Raw genomic sequence first — 25,100 nt, forward strand, 5'->3', positions numbered from 1 at the left:
AAAAGATTCTTTGCTTATGTTGTTGTCTTGTGGTTTTATTGATATAATTCAGCCTTTCGTGGCATGATAAAGAAGATTACCTAATCAGATGTAACATGGCCCAATAGTGAAAGTTTCTATAGCTCTTAAGAAATTACAGGGTGATTTTACATTTCCCTTACAAAATCCTTACAGTTTGCCTCTTCCCACAGCAATTAAATTGCTTTTTCTTATAGCAGTCTTACCAACTAGAAAAATGCAGTGGTTACAAACCTAACTATCCGCTGTTTGTTTTTTTTCCTAAGAAGAAAATCTTTAATTCAAAGTTACTAGCAAAGCAATGTTGACCATAAATACATGTATTATTTGGCTGTCTGGCCTTAAAACCCAGTCATGTAGGCAAGATGCTTCGCTCCAGATGTAAGAATGAGGTGGTATTACCATTCAGAGAGCTAGGACAGTCTTGCATCTAGTAAGAAAGATCAGATCATGAGAGATCAAATATTAGGTATCACATTATGCATGCAGGTATCATATAAGGCTACTTTCTTTCACTTCAAAGTGTACATAGTCACTTGGTACCATTGCACATGGTAGCAAGCCAAATGGAGACACATATTATTTAAACAGGCTAGATTTTTTTAAGATTTGTGCTGGCCTGTAAATAGGAAAGGGTTGAGAACCACTGTGACAGTAAGTGTGAATTTTTATAGAGCTGCTCCATTTAGGGAAACATGTTAAGTGGTGGTAGTTGGCTATATTCACCAATACCGTCAGCGTTAGTCTTTGAAAACAGTGTTCAGTGCTTCATGTGGCTGATCAATACTTCACTGCTTTTCCCTTCATGGAATTACAGCTAATCGAAGATAAGGGTGAAAATGGACTAAAGTTTATTTTTTTTTTAAAGAGACACTGCCTTGTAACCCAGTGTTGCTTGAGAGTTCATATATTCATATTTCATATTAATTTCCCTTCTTCCTTTGGAGTGTTTGTTGATGGGTATGTAACTTGAAGTTGTAGAAGAAACTAAGGTGACAATTGTGCAGTGACACGCTTTTATCGTCTTCCTCTCAGAGAGTTTAGAAATCACAGCAGAAATGGAAGGAAGTTCTATCTGAATAGAGTAGGGAATCTGCTTTTAAGATTTTTTAATTTTTTTTTCCCAATGGCTGGTTCTTATTTGTTTGTACTGTTATTTTTCTGCCTCCAGATTTTTTTCTGCTACCTCAGTTTTTTTGGAAAGAGGAGGACAAATGGAACAACAGGATTCTTTGAACAACTAGAGATGATTCCAGTGTTATAGGTAATTATTGTATTTACTCAGTTCTAATAGTAAGTTATGCTACAAAGAATGTGATATTAGCCCACGAGGATACTGGGTCTTCCTTACACCTGAAATGTCATCTTTTTTTTTTTTGTGTGTGTTATATTATATATCTTTTGAGGGCTTGTTTCTGGCAAGCATACACAAGCAGGAATTGACTTTGCCCTTGTAGGCTTCACTTGCTAGTGTTTTTGACCATTTTTACATGATTTTATTACTTGTGCTCTTCATCAAAGCATACTTTTTAGAAGACTGTCAGTATTGCTGTAAAGTTCAGCTTTGATCTTTTCAAAATGCATGAGAAGCCTTTAACTTTGAATCTTTTCATTATTATAGGAAAAACAGGAAAAATGATACAGGGTCTGTTAGAGAAAATATGGCTTTATAGAAATTCTTATGAATAAAGGCCCACCAACTGCACAGTCAAATCTCATTACTCCAATAATACTGACTGGCTTTCACTTTATTTCATTTTTTTAGCAGCAAAGTAGTAAGACTGTTCTAAGTGAAAGTAATTTTCAAAGGGAATGGCTTTGACATTTGCACAAAGCAGAGGGATAAAAGAATGTTGAAAACATGAATACATGCAAGAATCTAGCTGTATCTGAATTCTCTGTAAAGTAAAATACTGCTGAAAATTAGCGGCAAGGGTGACAAGAGCAATCCAATTAATTTAGGAATACTAGGTTTTACTAAAGTGAAAAAAATCTGCTTTCTTGACTGTGAGATCTCTCTGCTTTGGAAATGTTGATAAAGAAACACACTCTTTTATAATCTAGAATTTATTCATGTCATGATATAGAAGAGAGATGGTCTTTCTTACTGTTTATCATCTGTCACGATCTTTCCTTCCTTGGTCAGTCCATATCCTTTGTTAGTATCTTCCACCATAGATGACATCAACCCTTTCCTGAGCTTTAAAAATTATGATAACTGCTAAGGTTCCCCAGAAGTTACTTCATGAACAGACTTTGTGTTTTCAGTATTTTGCAGTAGTTCAAAATGTGGTAGCTCCACCTGCCAAAATAACTGACCTCCTCGAGATTGTCAGAATTTTTAGACTTGACCTGCACCTTTTTCTACAGTGGTCATGCTAGTTAAAAAGAATTCGAAGCAAATGCCAAAATGTACTCCAAAGATAGGGAACTGAAAAGGTGGATCACTACGGGATAAATCTTTATTCACATCTTACTGCAAGGTAGAATGAGTAATTATCAAGCTGCTGATTAGTAATTGTATCTTATGGACTATACTGGCATTTTTCCAGAGGACAAATTTCTGTAAAGTTGAGAGAGGTATTGATTTTAATCTGTTCAGGGGAATAGTTTGCCAATTAATTACCTCTTCTGGCAATTCTAAGTGCAACTGATGTTAAAAATCCTAGTGTCTTCCATAAGAACAGGATATATTTGAAGAAGAATTTTTGATTAGTAGCTTGGATTATTCCAAGGGCACCCTTCACATTTTCAGAATTAATGGAAAACTGTTTATAAAATTGTACAAGATGTTTTTGTAGAACAGGGAAATTGAAGGTAGAGCACTGGCTTCATCTCTTTGAAAATGTGTCTGGATAGACTTGCCTCACTGCCTTAGCTGATACTTTTGTCAAAATAGCAAATATACATTGTATTGACTCTATTGGAAAGAACTTAATTTAAAACTTAATAAGAATCTAACCAACTTGCTTAAAATTTGCAATACTTTCCAGTTCAAGGAATTGCAATTTAAATCAGCCTTCTACTTGCATTTTGTGAAATCTTCTATGGCCTTGTATTACATATTCAGTGGGGGACTGACTAACTTTGAGAAATGTTACCCCTTACAGTTTTAAAAAGCCACAGCATGCCCAAATATTTTGCATAATTAGAGCTTTTTAAGCCTTTGAAAAATGTCTTGAAAATGTAAGGTGTTTCTCATGCCGACATGTACTGAATTTTATATGGGGGAGAGGAGGAACAGCAGAATGTGTCTTGCCTAAAAAGAATGAAAGTCAGTAACTTAACATAGAATCTGCTGAATTGGAAGGGACCCGCAAGGATCATCGAATCCAACTCCTGGCCCTACACAGGACATCCCAAGAATGACACCATGTGCCTGAGAGCATCGTCCAAATGCTTCTTGAACTCTGTCAGGCTTGGTGCTGTGACCACTTCCCTGGGGAGTCTGTTCCGGTGCTCAACCACCCTCAACAGGAGTGCTGTGGACAACTTCATGCTTTCAGACCTGTTTCTGATAGTCTTTCTTTAATTATTCCTGTGGGTTGCAATTGTGGAGACATTTGTTCAGCTAGATAGGCTTTCTGGCTCCAGCAACAAAGCGATTCTCACCTTGGCAAAACCTTACATAAGTAGTGTTGGAAAGGACAACATTAAATAAAAAGTTAAATGACTCTGAGAAACACTGAATGTTGGGAGGCCAGAAGTGTGATTATTTCTTTGATCACTCATTTTTTTGTGTTTATAGTTCTGTGTTTGGTTAAAAAGAAATCCTTCCCCTCCAATCTCAGCTCTGATTGGAATTTAAACCTGTAAGAAGAGAGGCTCTGCAGGAAACACTTTCTTTACAGACTGGTATCTGAGGTACAACTTTCTTCTGAAATGCCAGATTGATAGCAATTACCAGAAGAGAAAAGGAAAAAAGATACACTTTTGAAAAGCTAAACACAAAACAAAAAAAAAAAAATAGCTCAACTTCAGAGTTGCAAGTTTTCAGTTAAATGTTTCTATTTTTAAATTATTTCTATTGTATCTGTTTCCTACTAGTTTCCCTAAGTTCTCTCTTTTTGTCTTTTGTAATTAGTTTATCTAATAGGCAGTATATTTTAAAAGCTGCAATTAGATGGAGCAGAATGTATTTCCTATTCTTCCTTCCATGTTTCACACAGCTTTGTCAGCGTAAGTGAGAGGTTGTGGTAATAAGATCTGCTTATGGCTTTTGTAATCCTTTTGTGCTCACCATTGCTTTTTGTCACCATATTCTCAACTGCAGGAACTGTTTAGACATAACATTTTTTAATATTGACTGCGGACAGAAAGATCTTACAACCTATTGAATTATAAGCAGGTTCACTTCCTAAGCACTCTTTTTTTTCTTCCTGGCACTTTTGAATCCATTTTCTGTATACATTGTTAACAAAGGGAAAGAGTAATGAAGAAATAGAAAGAGAGAAAAGGAAAATCTGTGATCAGGTCTTTATAACATCGTGCTTTCAAAAATTTCTTTCAAAGTATGCTAAGCTACTATGCAATCATAGCTATTAAGAGCCAGAAAAAAAGGCAGAGGACTACATTAGCTAAAATCTCTTTTAGATTATTCTTTAAATGCTCGTGTTTTTTCTGATGTGCCTTCCATTACTCCCACCTTGTCTCCTTTCTCCAGTGTGTTACAAAGCTGTAAGAGGAAATACTGATAAGATTTTTATATGGGCTATATAGGGACAATGGTGATGATATCATCTGTCTAGATAGATTTGAGTTGACTTGGGTGGAAGTAGTATCATTCATTACAAAAAAAAGTTCATTCGTGGACTTACTGTAGCCTCAGCCTCAAAGCCAGTAGAACCTGGCAAAATTGGGCTAAAGTATACCCTTAAAATGAATTAAATATTCACAGCACCTGGCTGTGTAATATATTACATATTCATAGTGTACAGTAAGATGAGACTCAAGTCCAGTGAAGTTTACTAAGCTGGACTGTAAAGAATACAAATAGTAATGTGGCTGAATTAGCAAATTAGTTAAAAGCTTACATAAAGTGTGTAAGTGGCGAGGAGATGTAGGAGAAGCTCACAGGAAGATGAGGTTTTTATGGTGGTTTTGATGATTGGATTGTTTGCAAGCAAGTTCTTACTTGTTACCAGAGTAGACGTTTTATGTTGACTTTTGCACAAATAAGCTGATAGCTACTGTCCAGGAAAGTAAAGCATTCTATGTTGGTTATTCTTTATATCCATATGCATTTGTCTGGTAAATATTCTAAAACATATTCTAATATTCTAAAAAGAAGTACTTTTGAATATTAAATTATCACTTTGTCCTTGCCAGAAAGGAAATCAAAGTTTAAATCTTGCTCTCTCACATGCAGTAATAGAAATTGTATTTTTGGATGTAAATGTAATCACAAGCTTTTGCATTCAAACTATAATTAAAGCATTGAGTAAGTAGGGCATTTCATAATGTTATCATAACTTGATAAGGTTGGCAAGATCTTCACCAAGCACCAGAGCATTTTAAACTTGGAAGTATTTTCCAAGGAAATGAAAGTAATTAGCTGAAATTAATGTATGAGTTTACAAACATGTATGCAGATCAAGTGATAAGTAATAAAATTTCACTCTTTTGTACCTCATTTCACTTCCTGAAAGGTTTTGTAATTAACAAATAAAAATTTAATTTGCACCTTTGCATAAGAAATTATGCATTATGCCTTCTCCCTCTGACAGTTTAGCAATCTGGGTTCAAGAGTTTTCCCTTTCTTGAGCATGCTACTTCAGTAGTGGACCTCGTGCCCCTGGGAGTGCCAATAGGCGACTCTGTTCCTTCTGGCACTTCATTTATATTGCTGATGCCTAATTCTTGCTCTCTGTGCAAAACAGGAAACATTTAAGGATTTCTTTAAAAAGAGGGTAAGGCAGCTAAGATGGGATCATTATGCTGCTTAGGTTAGCTGAACAGATAACTCTGCAAGTACATTAGTGATTTAAAGCTTTAATGGGTGGTCTAGATTTCTGCCATCGGCGTCTATGTGCTCAAGCTCATTTCAGTTTTACACAACCAGGGAAGGATAGGAGTTCAGAGTTATGTTTGAACAATGAGCTGTTGTGTTAATTTCTGTTCTACTTTGTTTCTAAATCCTGGGCTTAGGCGATATGTAGCCACCCAGGTTAAGGCAGTTTTACACACACAGGAGCAAAAAGCAGGCAGCTTGTGCGTCTGTAAGTTCCCCAGGCAAACTGGGTTTCTGTCTTTTGGTTTATCGGTTCCTCCCTAATCACGTTTCTGTCTACTTGCCAATATCAGTCAAGCTCTGACAGAATGGAGCCCTTACTGTGTTTTAAATCCCTGAAAGGTTTTGAAACTATGGGTAGGTAGGGAAGGCCAAATAAGTAATTCTACTTGACCTGCCAGCTGATGGGCCTGTTCTCGGTCTGAATATGAAAAAGAATTTGCTTGTCCTATCTGTTCTGGTACTTACCAGGGAGTATGTATGCATGTGGGGTAAGGGAGACTACATGAGATGAAGCAGGCAGAAGAACTGTAGTTATTGTCAGAAGAGCTTGTGAAATAAATAATAGTGGGGAACTTGAGATTGCTTTCACACGAAACCGATGAGACAGAATGAAGAACCTAAGAAACCAGTTTTCTGATTTTAGCTTAATCTGAGATTTAATAGTATCCAAGTACAGAATTAAAGGATATTTTTCCTTATGTGCCTTAGATACATACTATTTTAAGCAACATTGACCGAAGCAGAGAACTAGTTTTGTTTTAGAGTGAAGGGAATAATTATATGTACTGTGATTTGTTCTGCATATTTTTTCCTAATAACACTTCCTTGAGCCAAATCACTAGTAAAATCAATGGAAACCTTTAATTAACATCTCTAATTTAATCATCTTGCTTTTATGACTTTGTGAAGCTTATGTAACATGAAAAAATCTATGATCAAGTTACAATGCTTATAATTAAAGCAAGTAATACAAGGCATTTTGTTTTGTATTTATAAACATATATGTATAATTCAAATTAAACATCTCTGCGACCACGTGATTATGAATATTGCCCTCTCATTTCAGTGCTTAATTTCAGATTTGTAGTTAGTGCTAGTGTAGTTAGTGTAGTTAGTGTAGTTACTTTTTATGGAGAAATTAAAGAGTTGGGTTTCCTACTCTACAAGAGAATACTTTCTAGTAATGCTCTGGGATTCCCAGCACAGTAAGGACATTGACCTGTTGGACTGAGTTCAGAGGAGGTCTCCAAGATGATTAGAGGGATGATTAGGGGGAACGGCTTTAAAGTGGAGGAGGGTAGGTTTTGATTAGATATTAGGAAGAAATTCTTTACTGTGAGGGTGGTGAGGCACTGGAACAGGTTGCTCAGAGAAGTTGTGGATGCCCCATCCCTAGAAGTGTTCAGTGCCAGATTGGATGGGGCTTTAAGCAGTCTGGTCTAGTGGAAGGTGTCCCTAACCATGGAGGTGAGGTTGGAACTAGGTGATCTGTAAGGTCCCATCCAACCCAAACCTTTCTAATGACTCTACAATTCTGTATCTGTCAGCTACTAGTCTAATTATAAACACGATTTTTAGTAGTGATTCATGCTGATTAATCTCACAAGTCCTTATTATGATATGTTCTTTTAAAAATCTCTAATACCTTTATTTCTTAAGAAATAAAGGTAATTTCTTTGTGTTACATGGTCATCACTTCATTTGTGTTCAGTGAAATGTATAAGGAGCAATCATCATTGGTAAGCTGAATGGGAAGAGTGCTGTTCTGTACCATACTGTTGTATTAAAGCAGATCGTACATATTTGGAGTTGGCATTGAAAATCTTAATATCATACTGGAGGGGGGAGAACATGCGTACATGCAGTATCCTTTTGGTAATGTTCTAACAAAATGTTTTTAAAGTATTTCATTAAGACTCATTACTTTTTTAATATATATAAAAGATGAAAGAAAGATTTCATTTAGTAGTGGGATTCGAATAACCTATTATGGAGCAACATTTCCATTCAGTAGTGTGGAACTGTTGCATTGAATCCTCATCTCCTATACACCTAGTTACCATGCTTGGCTGTCGTTGCTTTACTTGTAACAATCGTAACCACAAACTGGCAGTAGATCAAAATGTTTTCCTTTTTATCTGTGTAACCTTGACCTTGCCAAAATGGTTCATTCTATTCAGACATTACTCTTAAGGCTCTGATGACATAAAGGTACTGAATCAATGTGAGTGCACAAATAGAATTAGGATCCTCATTTGATAGGTTATGTTGCTTTCATGTTACTTGTATGATAAATGCAGATTGTTTTTAATTAAAAGAATTTTTTACTTTTCACAGCAGCCATTCCTGCAAAGCTGATCTATGGAAGGGACATGAGTAAGTCTGTGGAATAAGTAAATGATGGTCAACTAGGTATTTGATTTCTCTTTTGCCACCTTAGAAACAGATCATTTCACAGTGTGTTTCAGATTGGAAGGGACCTCTGAAGGACATCTGGTTTACTTTCCGCCGTGTTCAAGTGGGGTCACCAAGAGCAAGCTGCTCAGGACCATGTCCAGACAGCTTTTGAATATCTCCAAGAGTTTAGACCCCACAACCTTCCTGGGCAACCTGTACTCTGTCATCCTCAGAGTGGAAGAGTGTTTCCTCATGTTTAGGTGTTGTGTTTTAGTCATTGCCTGTTGACTTTTGTCTCTCACTGGGCAACCCTAAAAAGAGCCTTGGCTCTGTCTTCTTTGCACCTTCCTTTCAGATATTTGTACACATTGATGGGACCCCCTGAGTCTTCTCTAGGCTAAACAGTCTCAGCTCGCCCATATTTTCCTCATATGAGAAATGCTCCAGGCCCTTCATCATCTTTGTGGCCCTTTGGACACTCTCTTTAGTATGGCCATATGTCTCTTGTACTGGGGAGCCCAGAACTGGACATACCACTCCAGGAATGCCTCATCACTGCTGAGTAGAGTGTAAGGATCATCTGCCTTGACTTGCTGACAGCACTCCTAATGCACCCCAGGATACCATTAGCCTTTTTTGCTGCAAAGGCACACTGCTGGCTCATGTTCCACTTAGTGGCCACCAAGTCCTTTTCTGCAAAGTTGCTTTCCTACTGAGTGGCCCACAGCATGTACTGGTGCATGGGGTTGTTCCTCATGGATGGTGCAGGATTTTACCCTTCCCTTTGTTCAACTTGATGAAGTTCTGAATGCCAATATTGCTAGTAAAGATAGAGTCAGAGGGCATTCAGTACCTCAGCCTTTCCCATATCCCATGTCACCAGGGCCCTGGCCCACTCAGCAGCAGACCCATATTTTCCCTAGACTGTCTTTTGTCAGATGTATACCTATGCAAGTCCTTAGTGTTGCCTACGATGTCCTTTCTGGGATTCAACTGCAGGTGGGCATACAGTGGTAGAAATCTTTATATTGAAAGGATTTTTATGAGAAGTTCTGTTTGACATCTGCTGTGCACAACTGGGTTCTTAAAATGTCGTAAGTGCGCGTCTTGTGTAGATGCAACATTAATTCTTAAAACTAAATAAAAATTCTGATTTTCATATTTAAGAGACATATGGTTCTCATAAACATAAAATTTCATACTTATAAACTTTGATATGATTCTTATAAGCATTCTGCCTTTTAGTGTGATGATTGTTGGTGTTATATTTAATCATTTGTGTTGCCTTTCTGTGAAGCCTGTTTATTGCCACACTATTTTTGAGTTGCAGTGATCAATTGCACATGAGAAATTCCAGATGAGATCACACTATTTGTTTTAAAAATATGTAATAAGATATGATATCCTCATATATTATCCCTTATGCAGTTGAAAGTCTCCATTGGGGGGCAGACTGTTAACTGAAGCTGCTAATTAAACAGAAATCCTCACTGAGGGAGAAATGAGTCTCTTGAGGTGTCTTTTGGTATTAAATGATTCATTTTGAGTGCTCAAGTCTCTGTCTTGAAATACTTTGCTACAATAGCTGTGGCATTGCATAGCTTGACATTTAAATACAGAGTAAACTTTTCGCCCACAGACCTCTATGTATTTCAGAAGTTTGTGTAGTCTGGCATGGAGCAGTATGTTGCATTACTTAATCACTTGCAAATCTATTTCTTCACTGGTTTTTTACTGTGATGTAATCTGGTGGGCTTTTATATGGAGCCTAATGTAGAACTGGGAGTACCTGTAATTTTTTACGAAACAGGCATCCACTCGGCTGTTGACAATGTTGGTAGTGGTGTCCTTTACCCATTTTTCTGTGAGTCTTTGAGGAAATCTGAATGCCTCATGGTGGAATAACGCTGCTGCTGTCTTGGAAAAATGTAAAAATGTTGTCTTTAGTTTGCCTACAGATTTGCCTACAAAAGGAAACTACCTCCATGTTATTTTGTTTGGATTTGCTGCAGTCTTTGTCTGTCTTGTGTGGTCTTTTGTAGCTTTTTTCGGCAATACCTTCCTTAAACTGGTTCTAAAGAATAGATTTACTTTTGCCAGGACTTCTTTAAATATCTGCAGAAGAGTGTTTTTGTTACCACTCTTCCTTAACAGTGACATTTCTAGAGGAGATGATTTGTGCTGGAGTATTGCCATCTCTAAACTGGTGACTTTTACAGAATCACAGAATGGGTCAGGGTAGGAGGAACCACAATGGGTCATCTGGTCCCACCTCCCAAATTCTACCTTGTTTTTATTAGAATCAGTCGTAGTTTCATTAGAATCTTTGGTACCAATATTCCTGGAGTGTATAAACTGGGAATCTTTTGCTTGTCTTCATCATGTGTGTTGCTACTTGATCCTTTTGGTACAGAAAACAGACTTTGTGTTTTGAGAGACTGGCCTGTCGCAGTGTTGTACATTTTGTATTACAAATGAGTTTTAATTTTAAAACCACAGCTGACCTGATGGACTCAGAGTTAAAAATTTTTGAGTGTGATTAAGCTTACTGTGCTGTTTACTTAGGAATAGGTCTGCACCATGGTTTCGCTTGTAGATGATGCAGTCCCTGATAATGCTTGGGTATTAATTGAATAAATCAATGTTAATGTTCTAATATTAAAGAAATGTAAGTGTCTTGGATCACAACATCTCTTGTGTGTGAAACCAGTATGATACTTGATCTAGGCTCTGACAGTGTAGTCTTGTATTGCATATGGAAATCTTTCTTTCCCCCTGCCCTTAGCTGAATAAAATAAATAGCAAACCAGGCTGTTGTTCTGTACAGGTCTTTTCATGCTATCGTTAAGCTGACTGCTCCAAAGTCAGTATTTCTAAACATGTGGCTTGCGCCACTCAAGGGAAATGTGTGATGCAAAGTGGCAGAAAGTTGCAATGCAGCGCCAGTAATTTCTCTACAGCTCATTTCTGCCAGTCAGAAAAATTAATTTAAGTACATACAGTCAGTAACTGTAGGATGTTTTTCTGTCTTTCTCCTGGATGAACTGTGCTGTAGCTGCTGCTGTAAGGCACTTTTCACATAACCATGAACCAGAGGTGTTTGCACTTCTAAAAAACCTTTGGGATAGGAAGTGGTTATTGTTTTATAGAATCACGAAGCATTAATACACCAACCTTCCTGAAGTCTTTGTTGAGATACTTCTGTAATTTTGGGTGTGGAACACAGGAATAAGGAACAAAAAAGAAAATAAACGTTTAACATTTCTTCTAACATAGGCATAGTTATAAGCAGAATTGCAGTTTGGGGTTCATCTGTGGCAATTTTCTTTGAGCAGTTTTTTAATACCTCTAATTAGTATTTTAAAATTTGAAAATCACATTTTAAAAAGTGTTAAATTTTGAATGCTTTTTAGTGCTGTAAGTACGCATTTGATTAACTGATGAGCATCTTACAGTCAGCAAACCTTCCTTATGTTTTAAGTACACATCTAGGATCACTAAACATTGACAATATTACTTTTTCACATCTTAATGAGTCTAGTTATGTCTAAAATGTATCCTTTTATATTTAATACTTTTGTTAAACAGTATTTTTTGAAGCGAGAAACAACTCCTGCAGTCAAAACAAAGACTTTATGTAATTATTTTGACATATGCATTCTTAATTGGCACATAAAAGGATCATTAATATCTTCTCAGGACTAGCTGAGCCTTTATGCCCCTTTTTAAAATTCATTTGACAGACTAAATACCTTGAAAATATTATATATGAGTTGCGTTGAAGTTGAGTGGTGATACGTTTTGAAGCCAAAACATAGTAGTGACAGGTAAAATGTTACCATGAAAAGTGGTGTTGAGGTTCAAATCTTAAAAGTACCTCAACAAGTATTCCATAAACATATTTGTTTATTTGAAAACTTAATTGATTACGTAGTGAAAAAGTCATAATAAATAAAATGGTAGGCCTAATTATGTAAATAATAATGTTTCCATATTTCCCAGTGAAACACTCTAAATATTAAGTACACTTTCCCTCAAAATATACAGTAGGAGTGTCTTAGAAGTAAAATTGTTTAAATTTTAACTAGTTGTGCTCTATTACAATCTTCCTTTAACACTTGTATGAATAAACATATATAATTTCAAAGGATGCCAGTGCAGTAAAGTTTTTGGTTAGTAAAAAACCCAGATTTTTATATCTCTGTGGAGATAACTGTTCTGAAGATTGTGAAAAGAGCAATTTATAAAACTGTCAGGCTATGTTCTTGGTGTTACCTATTTGCACAACTGCAGCACACATTTAGATGTTTTATTTTTGTTCACAACACAGAATCTGGGAAACTGTCCCTCACTGCTTACTGCAGGGATTTACAACTTTGTGAAGCTGCTTATATGAGAGAAGTTATGTACTTAAATGTTCAGGTGCTCCACTTGGAGGAATATCAATCTGTTCAATTAAAAATCAGAGTTCTTAAAATTGTTTTCACAGTAAACATACACTACCTCATTAATGCAGACAGAATTATGTTCTCAAAGGTGCCAGTATACCTATATTTAAAATGTTGTTTTGATTCACCACAAAATAGAAACTGCTATAGTTCTGAAGAACAGGAAAAATGGGTATAGGCACTGTTGCTTTTTCATTAAATGCAAACTTTTGCCTTAGTAAATGAAAAAATATTAGAGAATCTTTGCCAAGTCTTTGTATGTTGTGCTTGACTAAGATGTTTTTAGCAGGAATTTCAGAAATGTGTTATTGCATTAGAAAGATGTCTGATGGGAGGCATTTGTAGTTGTGAGCACCAATCACCAGATGAGATGTCAAAGATGAGGTTTGGGTGGTCATAGTAAGTGAAAGTCCTAACAGTTCATCATTTGAGATCTCCTCAGAAGTCTGTTAACTCCCAACAGGGGACCTGATAAAAGCTATTGCATCATTCACAGTAACAAATGGTTGTCCAGAACTAGAAGAGGCCCTCAATTATTTCTGAGGAATGCTGTCAATTTAAACTGAAGAATGAAGTGGCACTTGTCATCTGTAATACAAACTTATAAGTAATTCCTATGAAACAGAAACAATTTAAATATTTAATGCAGTCCATCTTAGAAGTGTAATTTTGAGGGAATGTATAGAGGGAGAAAATTTGTATAATCTAGAAAAATGAAAGAGAATAGAAAACAGTTTTATGTTTTGGTCCATTAAAACTACAGCACATTTTGTTTTCTAATCTCTGTTTGAGCCCATAGCTTCACAGCCAAAGAAAAGCAGTAATTGGGCTGTATGTATATGCCAGTAACTCAATGGAAAGTGCTGAAAAAGCACTAGAATCGGCAAATCTGCCACTGTCTTAGTAGACTTGTACTGGGACAACTTGAATTTTAAATGAGTCTGTTACACAAGAATGAGAATCCAGGTCGGTCCTTATGTATAATTTACCATACCAGCAGAAATAAAGGTATTTAAAGGTTACTTTTTATAGTTAAATGGATAATTAAAATATTACTGCTCTGATGCATGTTAACAAATACACCAACTGCTTGTCCTGCTTCTTCACACTTAATGAACACCTGACACCAATACGAAACATAGGGAGAGAATAAATAGAAAGATGCTGTTTTGTTTGTACTTAGGCTTTACTGCAGAGTCACCCAACTTGCAATTACACAAATGATGGTGTTTAAACACTCCAGTTAAGCTTTTAACAATTAGCTGTACGTGGATGAGTAGGGTATGCACGTCATATCATTTTGGTTAAACATCCATACAATTTTTATGCTGATATGTGAAATCATTAATCCTCTCTTAAATATTTCCCTGGTTTTCTGTGTTTAAATTAAATTCCCAGCAGGGATGGTAACAGCTTTGTGTGTTTACCTGCTTAATCATCTTGCCCTCCAAGTATTTTCAACTCTTCTCTGGATATGCTGCAAAAGTCTTGGTATTTGGCTTCCAGTAGGCCAGGATGCTGCCAGTGTACACACTCTGAAATGCAGCATCTCTTTGTAGAAACAGCTGGAATGCAGTTTCTATAGAAATGAGCTTTGCTAGCATTTGTGAGAAGCACTTTCATAAATAACTGTGTTCTGGGCAATAATGGGTGAGCTTTCCAGGTTACAACTAGCCCTTTCAGCATTGTGGTTCCCAAGGAAATAACATGATTTACTTATGGCATTGAGTTTGGAACAGTGTTTGGGGTTTGGGTGGTAACATTTTGCACTGTTTAAGTTTTCATATGGACTCTGCATATAGACTGTTCTAAAGAACACTGCTAGTATCCTAATGACAAGATTCCATATTTTGAAGCTCATAATGTTAATCTGAGAGATGGTGACTTTCACTTTTGATGAAAAGTGTAGGTAGAAAAGAAGTGCTTCTTGTAAATTTCTTGCATATGTATCCTGGAGAGTTGAACAGAGTCAACAGATTGTAAAGTTTGAAAACGTAAATCTGTTTATCAAGGGCTGATAAAATCCAGTGCCTATTTGTTGTTCTAAAATTTTTATTACTATGTGGCTGAAATTAATCTCAGCATTTTGTACCTAACTAGCTCCATATATCATAGAAGAAGTAGGCTGGTTTTCATGGGAACAGTAAATTGGTCATTGTGTATTTTGTCCTTTTGGCTTTCTCTTCCTTATCCAAGCCAAAACTTTTGTTGGGTATTTTAATATGTTATATAAATTACCTATCCTAGAGGGGGTTTTGTCTCAAAAGTATCCATCTCTCTTTTTTGCTGTTCCATCACAGTATCTCTAACTTGATTTAGAACAGCTGATTGTACATGATTAGAAAGAAACCTTTTGAGCAGTCATCTTTTGTTGTCTGTTTTGCAGGGGGGTGTCTGGTGTCTTGCATAGTGACTGACTGGCTTTTTCCTGCTTTCTCTTTTAGTAATGTGTAAGTGAATGGAAACCATTAGCTCATTTCAGATAGAAATTTTCAGTTACTGCAGACCTAGATTTGAATCAAAGCACATCAAGATGAAAGGCTTTATAACCCCCACTACTAGTCCCTTGAGCCTTCCAAGGCTGTTCTTGTCCTTTTCAAGTTAGTGCATGTCCTATAATGGGAAAAAGAATTATTTGCAGCAGTTTCTCCCCAGCAGAATTCTGTAAATTTATTTTTTAGCAATGTAGAAAGAATTTAGTTTGTTTTTTGCAGGTTTTTTCCCCTCTGCAGTAGGAAGAGTTAATAGAAGAAGAAGCAGAGATTCTAAGATGCAGTACTGGAATTATGTTCGCTGTCATTTGTGGTTTAAGAAAAGGGGGTGGTATTCTGCTCTTGAAAGGGCTTTAATGAATACTGTTTGGTGTTTTTGAAAGCTAATGGTCAGAGGAGAGTAACAGAAGCAGCCTCGGAGCTTTTAGGGTAAACCGATTAGCATTTTTCCTGATAGAAGTGATTGTTTCATCTCCTCTCTTCAACTCAGGATTTTTCACTGTCTGTTGCCTTTTGTTTATATTCAAATGACATACCGTTAAAGAAGCCTTTTTTGTGTGATTGCAATGCTTTTCCCCCTCCTACCATAGAAAATCTGCTTGCCACAGACAGGCAGAGCATGTGTTTCTCTTGTCTTGGTTGGGTGCACAAATCTTCTTTTATGTGTGCTGCTTCTTACTCTGTTGCCTAGACGATCGCTGGCTTTCACTAAGAATGTCTGGTTCTCGTAAAGAGTTTGACGTGAAGCAGATTTTAAAAATCAGATGGAGGTGGTTTGGTCATCAGGCATCAGCACCTAACTCTGCAATTGAAAACCACCAGGGAGACTTCTGGAACAGAGGACAAAATGTAACAACTGGTGGCACAAAGTTTTTAGATTCAGGTAACTTACCTTTAACATCAGTTGGCTACAGAAGGTCCAGCCAACAGGATTTCCAGAATTCACCTCTTTGGCCAATGGCATCCACCTCAGAAATCCCTGCATTTGAATTCTCAGCAGAAGACTGTGGAAGTGCACGTTGGTTTGACAGACAAGAAACAGATGATAGAGCAAGTGAAGAAGAAAATGAATCGGACAGCAGTTCGTGCAGGTTAATTGTTACTTTCCTATTGTGAGAAATGTGTTTTCATTTCATGTTTATAGTTAGCATGCATATATAGGCTAACCTTTATTCTAAACTAAAATGCTTTAGAAACCTGGCAGCAACTGTGCATCAGAAACAGAATAATATTTATAATCAGGTTCTGTGTGTTTATTAGGACCTTTTTAAAAGGCAGCTTTAGTCAGTGGGGATAAACAAAGCGCGTACATGGATGGACTTGTATTTTAAATAGTATACCAAGTACATGCTGTATGAACATTACATGGTAATGTTAGAGGATGCTTGTTACATTATTTTGAAGTGACACTGGTTGTTTGGTTATGCCAGTTAGGAGAAAATTATGAAAAAGTAAGCTTCTTCTGATTCTTATCTGATGTTTCCATATGTTTCTACAGAAGAGGGGGCGTTAACTGCAAAAAATGTATTATAAATCAAAGAAAAATATTACATCTATTGAAAGCCAATGAATTTGTGCTTTAAAGTGATAGCAGTTACCCATCTGGGTGTCTTAAACTGTGCATCTAGCGTAAAAAGAAAAATAGTTTTATTGTGTCTGTAAAGATGTTTTGGTGTTCTTTTCTTACATATCGTTACTAAGGATGAAACAGTAAAATTTGTTCTTAAATTAAAGTTGTTTACTGGTTGTCATAAATTAGACAAGTTAATAACCTTTCTTGTGAACTATCAGTTTAATTCTTTTATTTCATTTACTACATAAGTCAGCCATTCTATGATGTTTATTTTCTTGCTTTTAAATTAGCTTTGCACTGATATGGGATTTCAGAAAGTGGAATTTCAGTGTGGCAATTTAAAAGAGTACAGTGTTTAATAAAGCCTATTAAGGACAGATCAACCTACTTATGGCGGTTTAGTGTTTTGCATTCCTTAGGAGAAGAATTAATTTAGTGGAAGGGCAAAGTAGTCATAATATAAACACTAACTATTTATGGTCTATATGACCTTTAAAGATTCAAGGAAAGGAAGGAGAGTAAAAATGCTTAGAGGTGAACACAGTGTATTTGCTTGTATGGCAAAATACTAGAATTAATGGGAAAGGAGATCCTACATACTGATGGATCATAACAGCAGTCTTGTCGTGCTGCAAGAACTATGTATCTGTAAGTAACATATCTCTGAAGAGGTCACATTTTAGATTATATTCAGGTGTCAATTTTTAAATAACTGTGTCACTGGATACAATACAGATACATTAGCACCTTCTGTTTCAGCAATATATATTTGTGATGTGAAATTTTTATGTGCAGCATTACCCCAATTAGGATATTCTCACCATAGCAAGGCAATCACTGTAGAAAAAAAATGTAATTTTAAGAGTTAAGTATATAGGTAGGTTGGAATTACTACAAATGTGTTCTTAATTGTAGGAGAGTAATGTACATATGACAAAACCAATTTGTTACTTTGTAGAATTGGAGAAGTGCAGATACTTACTTAGGATGTTGTGAGAAGTCTATTTTTGTTTGGGGTTCTTTTGCAGACAGAGTTGTATACTACAGGAAATGCACGAAGGATTTGAACTTAGTAAATTGGAATTATCTTCTAAATTATCTGCTTAATCATCTGTAGCACCTAGAGTTATTTGTATTTCCATTATTTTCTTGTAATTCTTGCTAATGTTTTACTTTAAAATAAATATTTTAGATAAATTTTGAGTTCAGCATTGGTATAATTTAATATGTAGCTGATGGTAATATAGGAATTTGCTTTGTATTGTTATCTGTATCTTGTCTCTTGGGGAGACTGTACTTAAACCATGTTTTGTTCACTTCCTTTGTTAAGAATGTATAAGCTATACATAAGTCTGCTTAACACCTGGAGTTTTTCTGATGTTAACTTAATTAAATGGTCTTTCTTAATAGTCTAAAATACAGCTTCTTATCTGATGACTTGAGGAAAAAAACCCCAAAGCAACACCTTTGTCTATGTAGTTTTAAGAGGACTTTTTTCCCATAAGAAAACCCTGTTACCTCCTCCATTACAAACAAATTGTGTGTAAGGAAAAGTCCTTCTTAAAAACTTTTTGTAGAAGCTACAGTTACCTTACTTCTGTGCTCCTCTATAACTTACTGCCCAGTTACAAGTTCTAAAAGCATGAAGTAACAGAAGCAGCTCTCCTGCTTTGTGTGTATCAATACTTCCTCTTTACCATGTCATATATCACAGATAGAAAAGCATTTAGATCAGGGCCTTGTCATTATGGAAACTTTAGATCATTACATGATTCATTTAGAGGAGACCTGCTGTCAAATTAATTTGTTATTAGTGTAGACCTCGGTGGCATAAGGGATAACCGAATTCCGAGTTTAGTACCAGATCTTTGGCAAAGGCTGCATCTGAGATGCAGACAGATCATCCAGATTCAGGGCTCAGAGCTAGTCGGTTGTAATGCTGTTCACATCGTACTTCTGTGTGTTGTTCGTAACCAGCATTAGCTCAAATGATGGCTTACTGGAACAGTGAGTTTTGAATTCTTTTGCTGGTTTTTGTCTCCTAGATTTCCTCCATTGCTGCTGTTTGTTAGTTCCCCTACATTCCTGAGGCAATGGTCATCCTTTTGGATTTGTACACTTTTAAGAATTTTCCAACAGCTGTGCAGACTCTTGTGTAGAAAATTTGAGCCTATTAGCATTAATTTTTTTTTTTCTTAACTTTTCTTGTGGATGCTGTAGGAGCAATCCACAAACCTTGAAAACACAGTGGATATCAAGCTAAAAATACCTAGAGCATACGTAGTATGCAGAATGTTGTATCTGGTTCATTTCACCCAAGCGTGCATTAAAATGTTGGAATTACTTTACTGTTGATTTAAGTACGGGAATGTATTAAATACAAGTAGGATTTCAGAATTCATCAGTTGTGTGCTAACCTTGAACAGTTTAGTAAGATGTCTGTAATTATTTAAAGACAAGGTCTGAATGTACTGAGTGGTAGCTACTCTGCAGTATTGCTCTGTATGATCAGTCTTGGAGTTAGTATGCTGTAACTTCCAGTCTAAGACTGCCTCCCCATCCTGAGTTTTCAGTCTATAGAAACCTTTGATATGTCTTCTCTTTCACCTCAGTCTTATTGACCTTTGAAGCTATAAGTTCTTTAGGAGCCCTAATTGTGCTATGTATTTCTGTATATCTCCTACCACAAAACTGTCAAATAAGGACAGTTAATTGTGGCATGATAGTAGTATGATACGTGAAATTAACTGAAAAACTATCAAAAGAGCATTTTTTTGCTAGATGTATGCATGAATTAGACAAAAGTAAGGAACTTTGTTATTGAAAGACAGTTGTTTTAAAGGGGAGAATCTCTTACCTTCTCATTTCTTTTCTTTCATACTACCATTAAAATTCTTTCCTTTCCCTCTGTACCTTTTATATCTTCACTTGGGTAGTCACAGAATGGGTAGGGTTGGAAGGGACAGCTGTGGGTCACCTGGTCCAGTTTCTCTGCTCGATCAGGGTCATCCTAGACCACGTGGCAGAGGATTGCATCCAGATGGTTCTTCAATATCTCCAGTGAGGGAGACTCCTCAACCTCTCTGGGTAACCCATTCCAGTGCTCAGTCATGTGCACAGTAAAGTTCCTCCTGATGTTCAGTTTCTGCCCGTTGCCTCCTGTCCTATTGCTTGGCACCACCAAGAAGAGCCTGGCTCCATCCTCTTGACACCCTCCTTTCTGATACTCATAGGCATTGATGAGGTCCCCTCTCAGTCATCTCTTCTCAAGGCCCAGCTCCCTTAGTCTTTCCTCATAAGAGAGATGCTCCAGTCCTTTAATCATCTTTGTAGCCCTCCACTGGACCTACTCCAAGAGCTCCATGTCCCTCTTGTACTGAGGAGCCCAGAACTAGGCACAGCACTCCAGATGTGTCTCACTAGGGCTGAGTAAAGGGGCAGGATGACCTCTCTTGACCTGCTGGCAGTGCTCTTCCTAATGCACCCCAGGATACCACTGGCCTTCTTGGCCATAGGGGCACATTCTGGCTCTTGGACAGCTTGTTGTTCACCAGGAACCCCAGGTCCTTCTCTGCAGAGCTGCTTTACAGTAGGTCAGCCCCCACCCTGCACTGGTGTATGGGGTTATTATTCCCCAGGTACAAGACCCTGCACTTGCCTATGTTGAATTTCAGATGGTTCCTCTCTGACCATCTCTCCAGCCTGTAGAGGTCCTTCTGAAGGGCTGCACACCCTCTGGGATATCGACCACTCCTCACAGTTTTGTGTCATCAGTGAACTTGCTGAGGAGGCATCTGCCCCTTCATCCAAGTAATTGAGAAATGAGTAATACAATACAGTGCCCAATATAGAACCTTGGAGGACACCATTCCTGACAGACCTCCAGCTAGACCCTGTGCCACAGGTTATCGCCCTCTGAGATCTGCCAGCCAGATCTGCCAGCCAGTTGTCAATCCACCTCACTGTCCACTCATCCAGTCCACACTTCTTGAGTTTGCCTGTGAGAATGTTGTGAGAGACAGTGTTGAAAGCCTTGCTGAAGCAGAGGTAGACCATATGCACTGTTCTCTCCTCAAACATTGAGGTAGTTGTTTTCATGGTAGAACGCCAGCAGGTTGGTCAAAAAAGATTTATCTTTAGTGAATCCATGATGACTACTTGTGATCATCTTCTTATCATCCATGTGGATAGGGTTATGTCTATGAACATTTGAAAAGAGTGCAGCACAGTTATATAGCATGTATGAGGGAGATTGAATCTACCAAGCTTGAGCAGTAGATGTTGTGATAAGATAGATAACAAGAGCCTTCAGCATGGACTTAGAAAGCCACAGGGAATTCCAGCTATTTGTTCAGACGGAATGGGCCTCTATGCAAGATGATCATATTTTTGCAGTGACTGTCACGTTCTTTGACTACATTAAAGCTCAGTCAGGTATGTTTTTATACTACTGCACTTCTCGACCATGCTGCAATGTACGTGCATCATGAGGTGGTCTGAGTGTTGTTTTCCAGACAGAATACATGTTGCATGTGGCATTTGTGTGAGTATACAAACTTGTTGCACTAAATCCAAGACACCTCTTAGGAGTAAAACAGGAAATATCAGAGCTATAATCAGAGGTCTTGCTGCCATGAAACATACCTATGTTATTTCTTATCAAAATCAGAAACAAGTAACAATGCAGTAGTATTGGCTTAGCAGGCTGCGTATACATGTCTTTGTTAGGTTACCACAGGTAACGCTGGAGTCTGTGCTCCAGCTATTCGTGCCAGTTAGATTAAGGTTAATGCGGATATATTTGTTTGCTTGAACATGTGCCTTTTGATTGCAAGATTGTAATTCTGGCTATAGCTATAATTCTTTAGCATAAAGTAAATCACTGCAGTCTCTCCAGGGTTACTTTTGTTCGCTTTCCATTATCTTTTCTTATCATAAATTATGATACCTTATGGATTTTTAACAGTTTTTGTTCTCCTTTTATTTATGCTCTTCTGAGCCTAAAAAAGTGTCCTGATTTTTACCATTGTTTGTTTTTTCCAAGAATCCTTCCAGCATCCTTCTTTTCAACAAATTCTATTCTCTGCAGCTGAGGTTCTTGTCTTAGTAACTTTGAAGAGGAAGTATTTTACTCCTTATGAACTATAATATAAAATCTTGGAAGCTGACAGAAAAACTGTCATGTTATTATTTCAATAAGTTGTGTTTTGGTCTCTATATGCAATAAAATGTCAGCTAGCATCAAGAAAGCAGTATGAACAACCAAATTGTTGAAAAAATACTTTTAAAACTATTTTGTGAAAACTGCTGTGCAGGAAGCCATCTTAATGTAGTGAGAAAGTTACAAAATTAAGATTTGTTTTTAAATGCTGAAGATGTATTATAATATGTATCCTAATTTGTCCAAGGGGAAACATTCTTTATCTTCTCTAATAGACTAAAGATGACTTGAAATTGCAACAGATCTTCTACTTATATTATTACCAAAAAATATCACGAGTTTGTTGTGCAGTATAGGAAACACAGTGGCCTGTCTCAAAGTAGACAAACAGCTTACCTTGTGGCTGAGTAGGACTTTTTTTTTTAATTTTTTTTTTTATTAGGAATTCCAGCTACTTATGATGTAACTTTTCTAGTAAGAGAATAAATGCTTTCACTGGTTTTGAACAGCTCTGAAACTAAAAATCCATACATTTCATTTATGATTACAGAGTTCTGCTTTCATCATTGGCTTTTTATTTCCTTAACATTATTCTTGGTTTGCATTACAAGAATTTAAACAGGAGCATGTAATTTATAGTCAGAGGTACTATGCATTATTTTTCATCCGTTTCTTGACTTCTCTCAACACAAGGCAGTTGCACCCGTTTTCCTATACAAACTTAATCATTTTTTCACTCGAAACCTCTTTTGTTACTTTGAACCTAATTTTCAACCAAGTGTGAATAAAAGTAATATTTTTACATTTTTTCTTCTTTGATTTATCACAGTAGTTTTGTAAATATCTGCATACGTTGAGATGTCTATATTGGTTGGTTGATTTTATGTTTATTTACATGTTATATTTATAAAGGTAATATTCTTTATGCATAAATTCAGGTTTTAAATGCTGATGTTAGTTACTTCATTCTCTAAGAAACAAAGTGCTGTTCACTGAAACATAGTAGTGAGGAGAAGAATGTGTATTTTTTCCCATCTCTACCGTTTTGCCAATGTTTGCTACTTCTAACACTTTCATCTACACCCAGCTTGTGTTAGAGAAACATTTGTAAAACAGAATTTAAGCCAATTCTATGCACAGGTTATTCTTGCTCCAGTTCCCGTTCTGCATCATTTTCAGTGCATCTGTGAAAGCCATTCAGGTTGGTGTATAGTGCTGCCTGCAAACTTCAGTAGCATAGGCAGAGCATTTGCTTTTAGTTTGGTTTCCTAAAGGGAGCAAGTTCATGCGGTTGTGTTCAGCATCACCTCTGCCATTTCCCTGGCAGCTGTAAAGCCCATGGGCCATTTAACGTGAGGGTAGGCAGAAGTCTCAAAGATAACGTCACTCCTCACAAATGGAGAGAAATTGTTAATGGAGAGAAGCTTATTGCCTTCCCTGAGAAAGGGCAGAATTCCTCTGCTACAGCACAGCTTCCCAGTAGTCACATTATTTGCTGTCTCTTGCCTAGTGAGACAATGCCTTAAGGAATTGAGAGGAAAGGAGAACTAGACTTGTGGTGGTGGATGGAGTGGGAAAAGGAGACAGAGCATAGAAATGTTTTGAAAAACAGACTTCCCTTGTTGATTCTGTGAACCAACCAGTTGAGTACAAATAGTAGGATGAACTGGGGTGTTTTCTCCATTAAGATTTTGCAGATAGAAATCCCATTGTAATGCTCCCTGACTCCTTTGTCCGGTCAAGGCTCTAGTAACCAGCTGCACTTCAATGTCTCTTCTGTTAAAAGAAATGTGACTTAATAATGCAAGGAAACAAACTGTTACTTGGTGCAAAAGCTTAGAAGAAGCAAGGTAGTACTTATATATATAAGGTCAGCATCTGTACCACATAACCTTGATCTAAACTTGTCACTCTTACCTTGCAGTAAGAAGTAGAGATGATGTTAAATTAGGTCAACTGATCATGGCAAAAGAACAGTTTTAAATATGACTGAATTTATGCATAATTTTCAGAGATTTTTTTTTCAGACAAATTGTATGCAATTTTTCAGAAAAAAGTTAAAATTAATTTCAAATTTTTGTTCCTCTATCTCCATTCTAAAATGAATGGTTTGAAATGTGTAATTGATTCTTTTCTTAGTCATAATGAAGTCTTTATTGCTTCATTTTTATTTCAAAGACAAGCATGGAGATTTTAACTTAAAAGATGCCTTCCTAAAAATAATTTTAAATGCATGAAATAAAATGGTTGAAAAAAATTTTACAACCTTTGTTATAGCCCAGGTTAATACTTACTGAAAATCATAGGTTGTTAATGAATATTTGTTATAAAATAACCATTGCAACTCCTCCTTTAAAATTAATATCAATGCTTTAAAATGATTAAAATAACAAATCCTGTTAATAGAAGAAACACTCTCTTTTTGAGAGAGAGTTTAGTGAAAGTGGGAGGAAAGAAGGCTTATATATGTTGTGGTTTGGTTTGTTTTTATATTGAAATCTGTGTTTGTGGTTTTGTTTAAGCTAGAACAAAGCTGAAACAACAGTAGAAGGCAAGGTGTGAATTCAGCTCTCCAGTTGTCATCATTGTATTTGCTTTTACTTTTGAAACTTGCTTATTGCCATTTTTTCAGCTCGATTAATTGTTTCATTTCTTTACAGTGAGCCGTTAGTATTGGGCTGAGCTCTTTCTTCCAAGCATCCTACTTCAAGAAATAAAATCCTTTAAAAATTGAAGAGTTTATAGTATGGAGTATACAAAATTTTCATTTCAAAAGGCATACTGTTGTATGTTCTTTATTAGACAGAGAAGTTGAAGAAAGCTAACATCTTTAATAGATTAATGTTCATCACTAGGATGGTAAAATATGTAGTTAGCATGGGAAAGATGTTGTCCTTAGAGTAACTTATATAGAATCATAGAATCATTAAGGTTGGAAAAGACCTCTAAGATTATAGAGTCCAACCACTAAGGAACACTGCCATGTCCGCCATGGAAC

The 25,100-nt window shown here is 36.6% G+C and overlaps 1 protein-coding gene across 5 annotated transcripts in view; it reads left to right on the forward strand.

Annotated features, from left to right (window-relative positions):
- The window catches only part of KLHL5 (kelch like family member 5), a 61,110-nt gene that overhangs the window by 1,688 nt on the left and 34,322 nt on the right, over positions 1 to 25,100 (forward strand). For 2 of the 5 annotated variants that reach the window (XM_027686515.1, XM_027686516.1), the window contains exon 2: positions 1,190 to 1,282. Coding sequence is in view for 3 of the 5 variants with exons in the window: in XM_027686512.1 (XP_027542313.1) it covers positions 16,083 to 16,459 (377 nt within the window). In the remaining 2 variants the exon portion in view is untranslated. Of the gene's footprint in view, positions 1 to 1,189; positions 1,283 to 16,024; positions 16,460 to 25,100 lie in introns of those variants that run through there. The other 3 variants (XM_027686514.1, XM_027686512.1, XM_027686513.1) reach the window with 3 other exon arrangements.

The sequence above is a fragment of the Neopelma chrysocephalum genome, unplaced genomic scaffold (genome assembly GCF_003984885.1).
Source record: "Neopelma chrysocephalum unplaced genomic scaffold, ASM398488v2 Primary Assembly neopelma1_71, whole genome shotgun sequence".
NCBI classification, from domain to species: domain Eukaryota; kingdom Metazoa; phylum Chordata; class Aves; order Passeriformes; family Pipridae; genus Neopelma; species Neopelma chrysocephalum.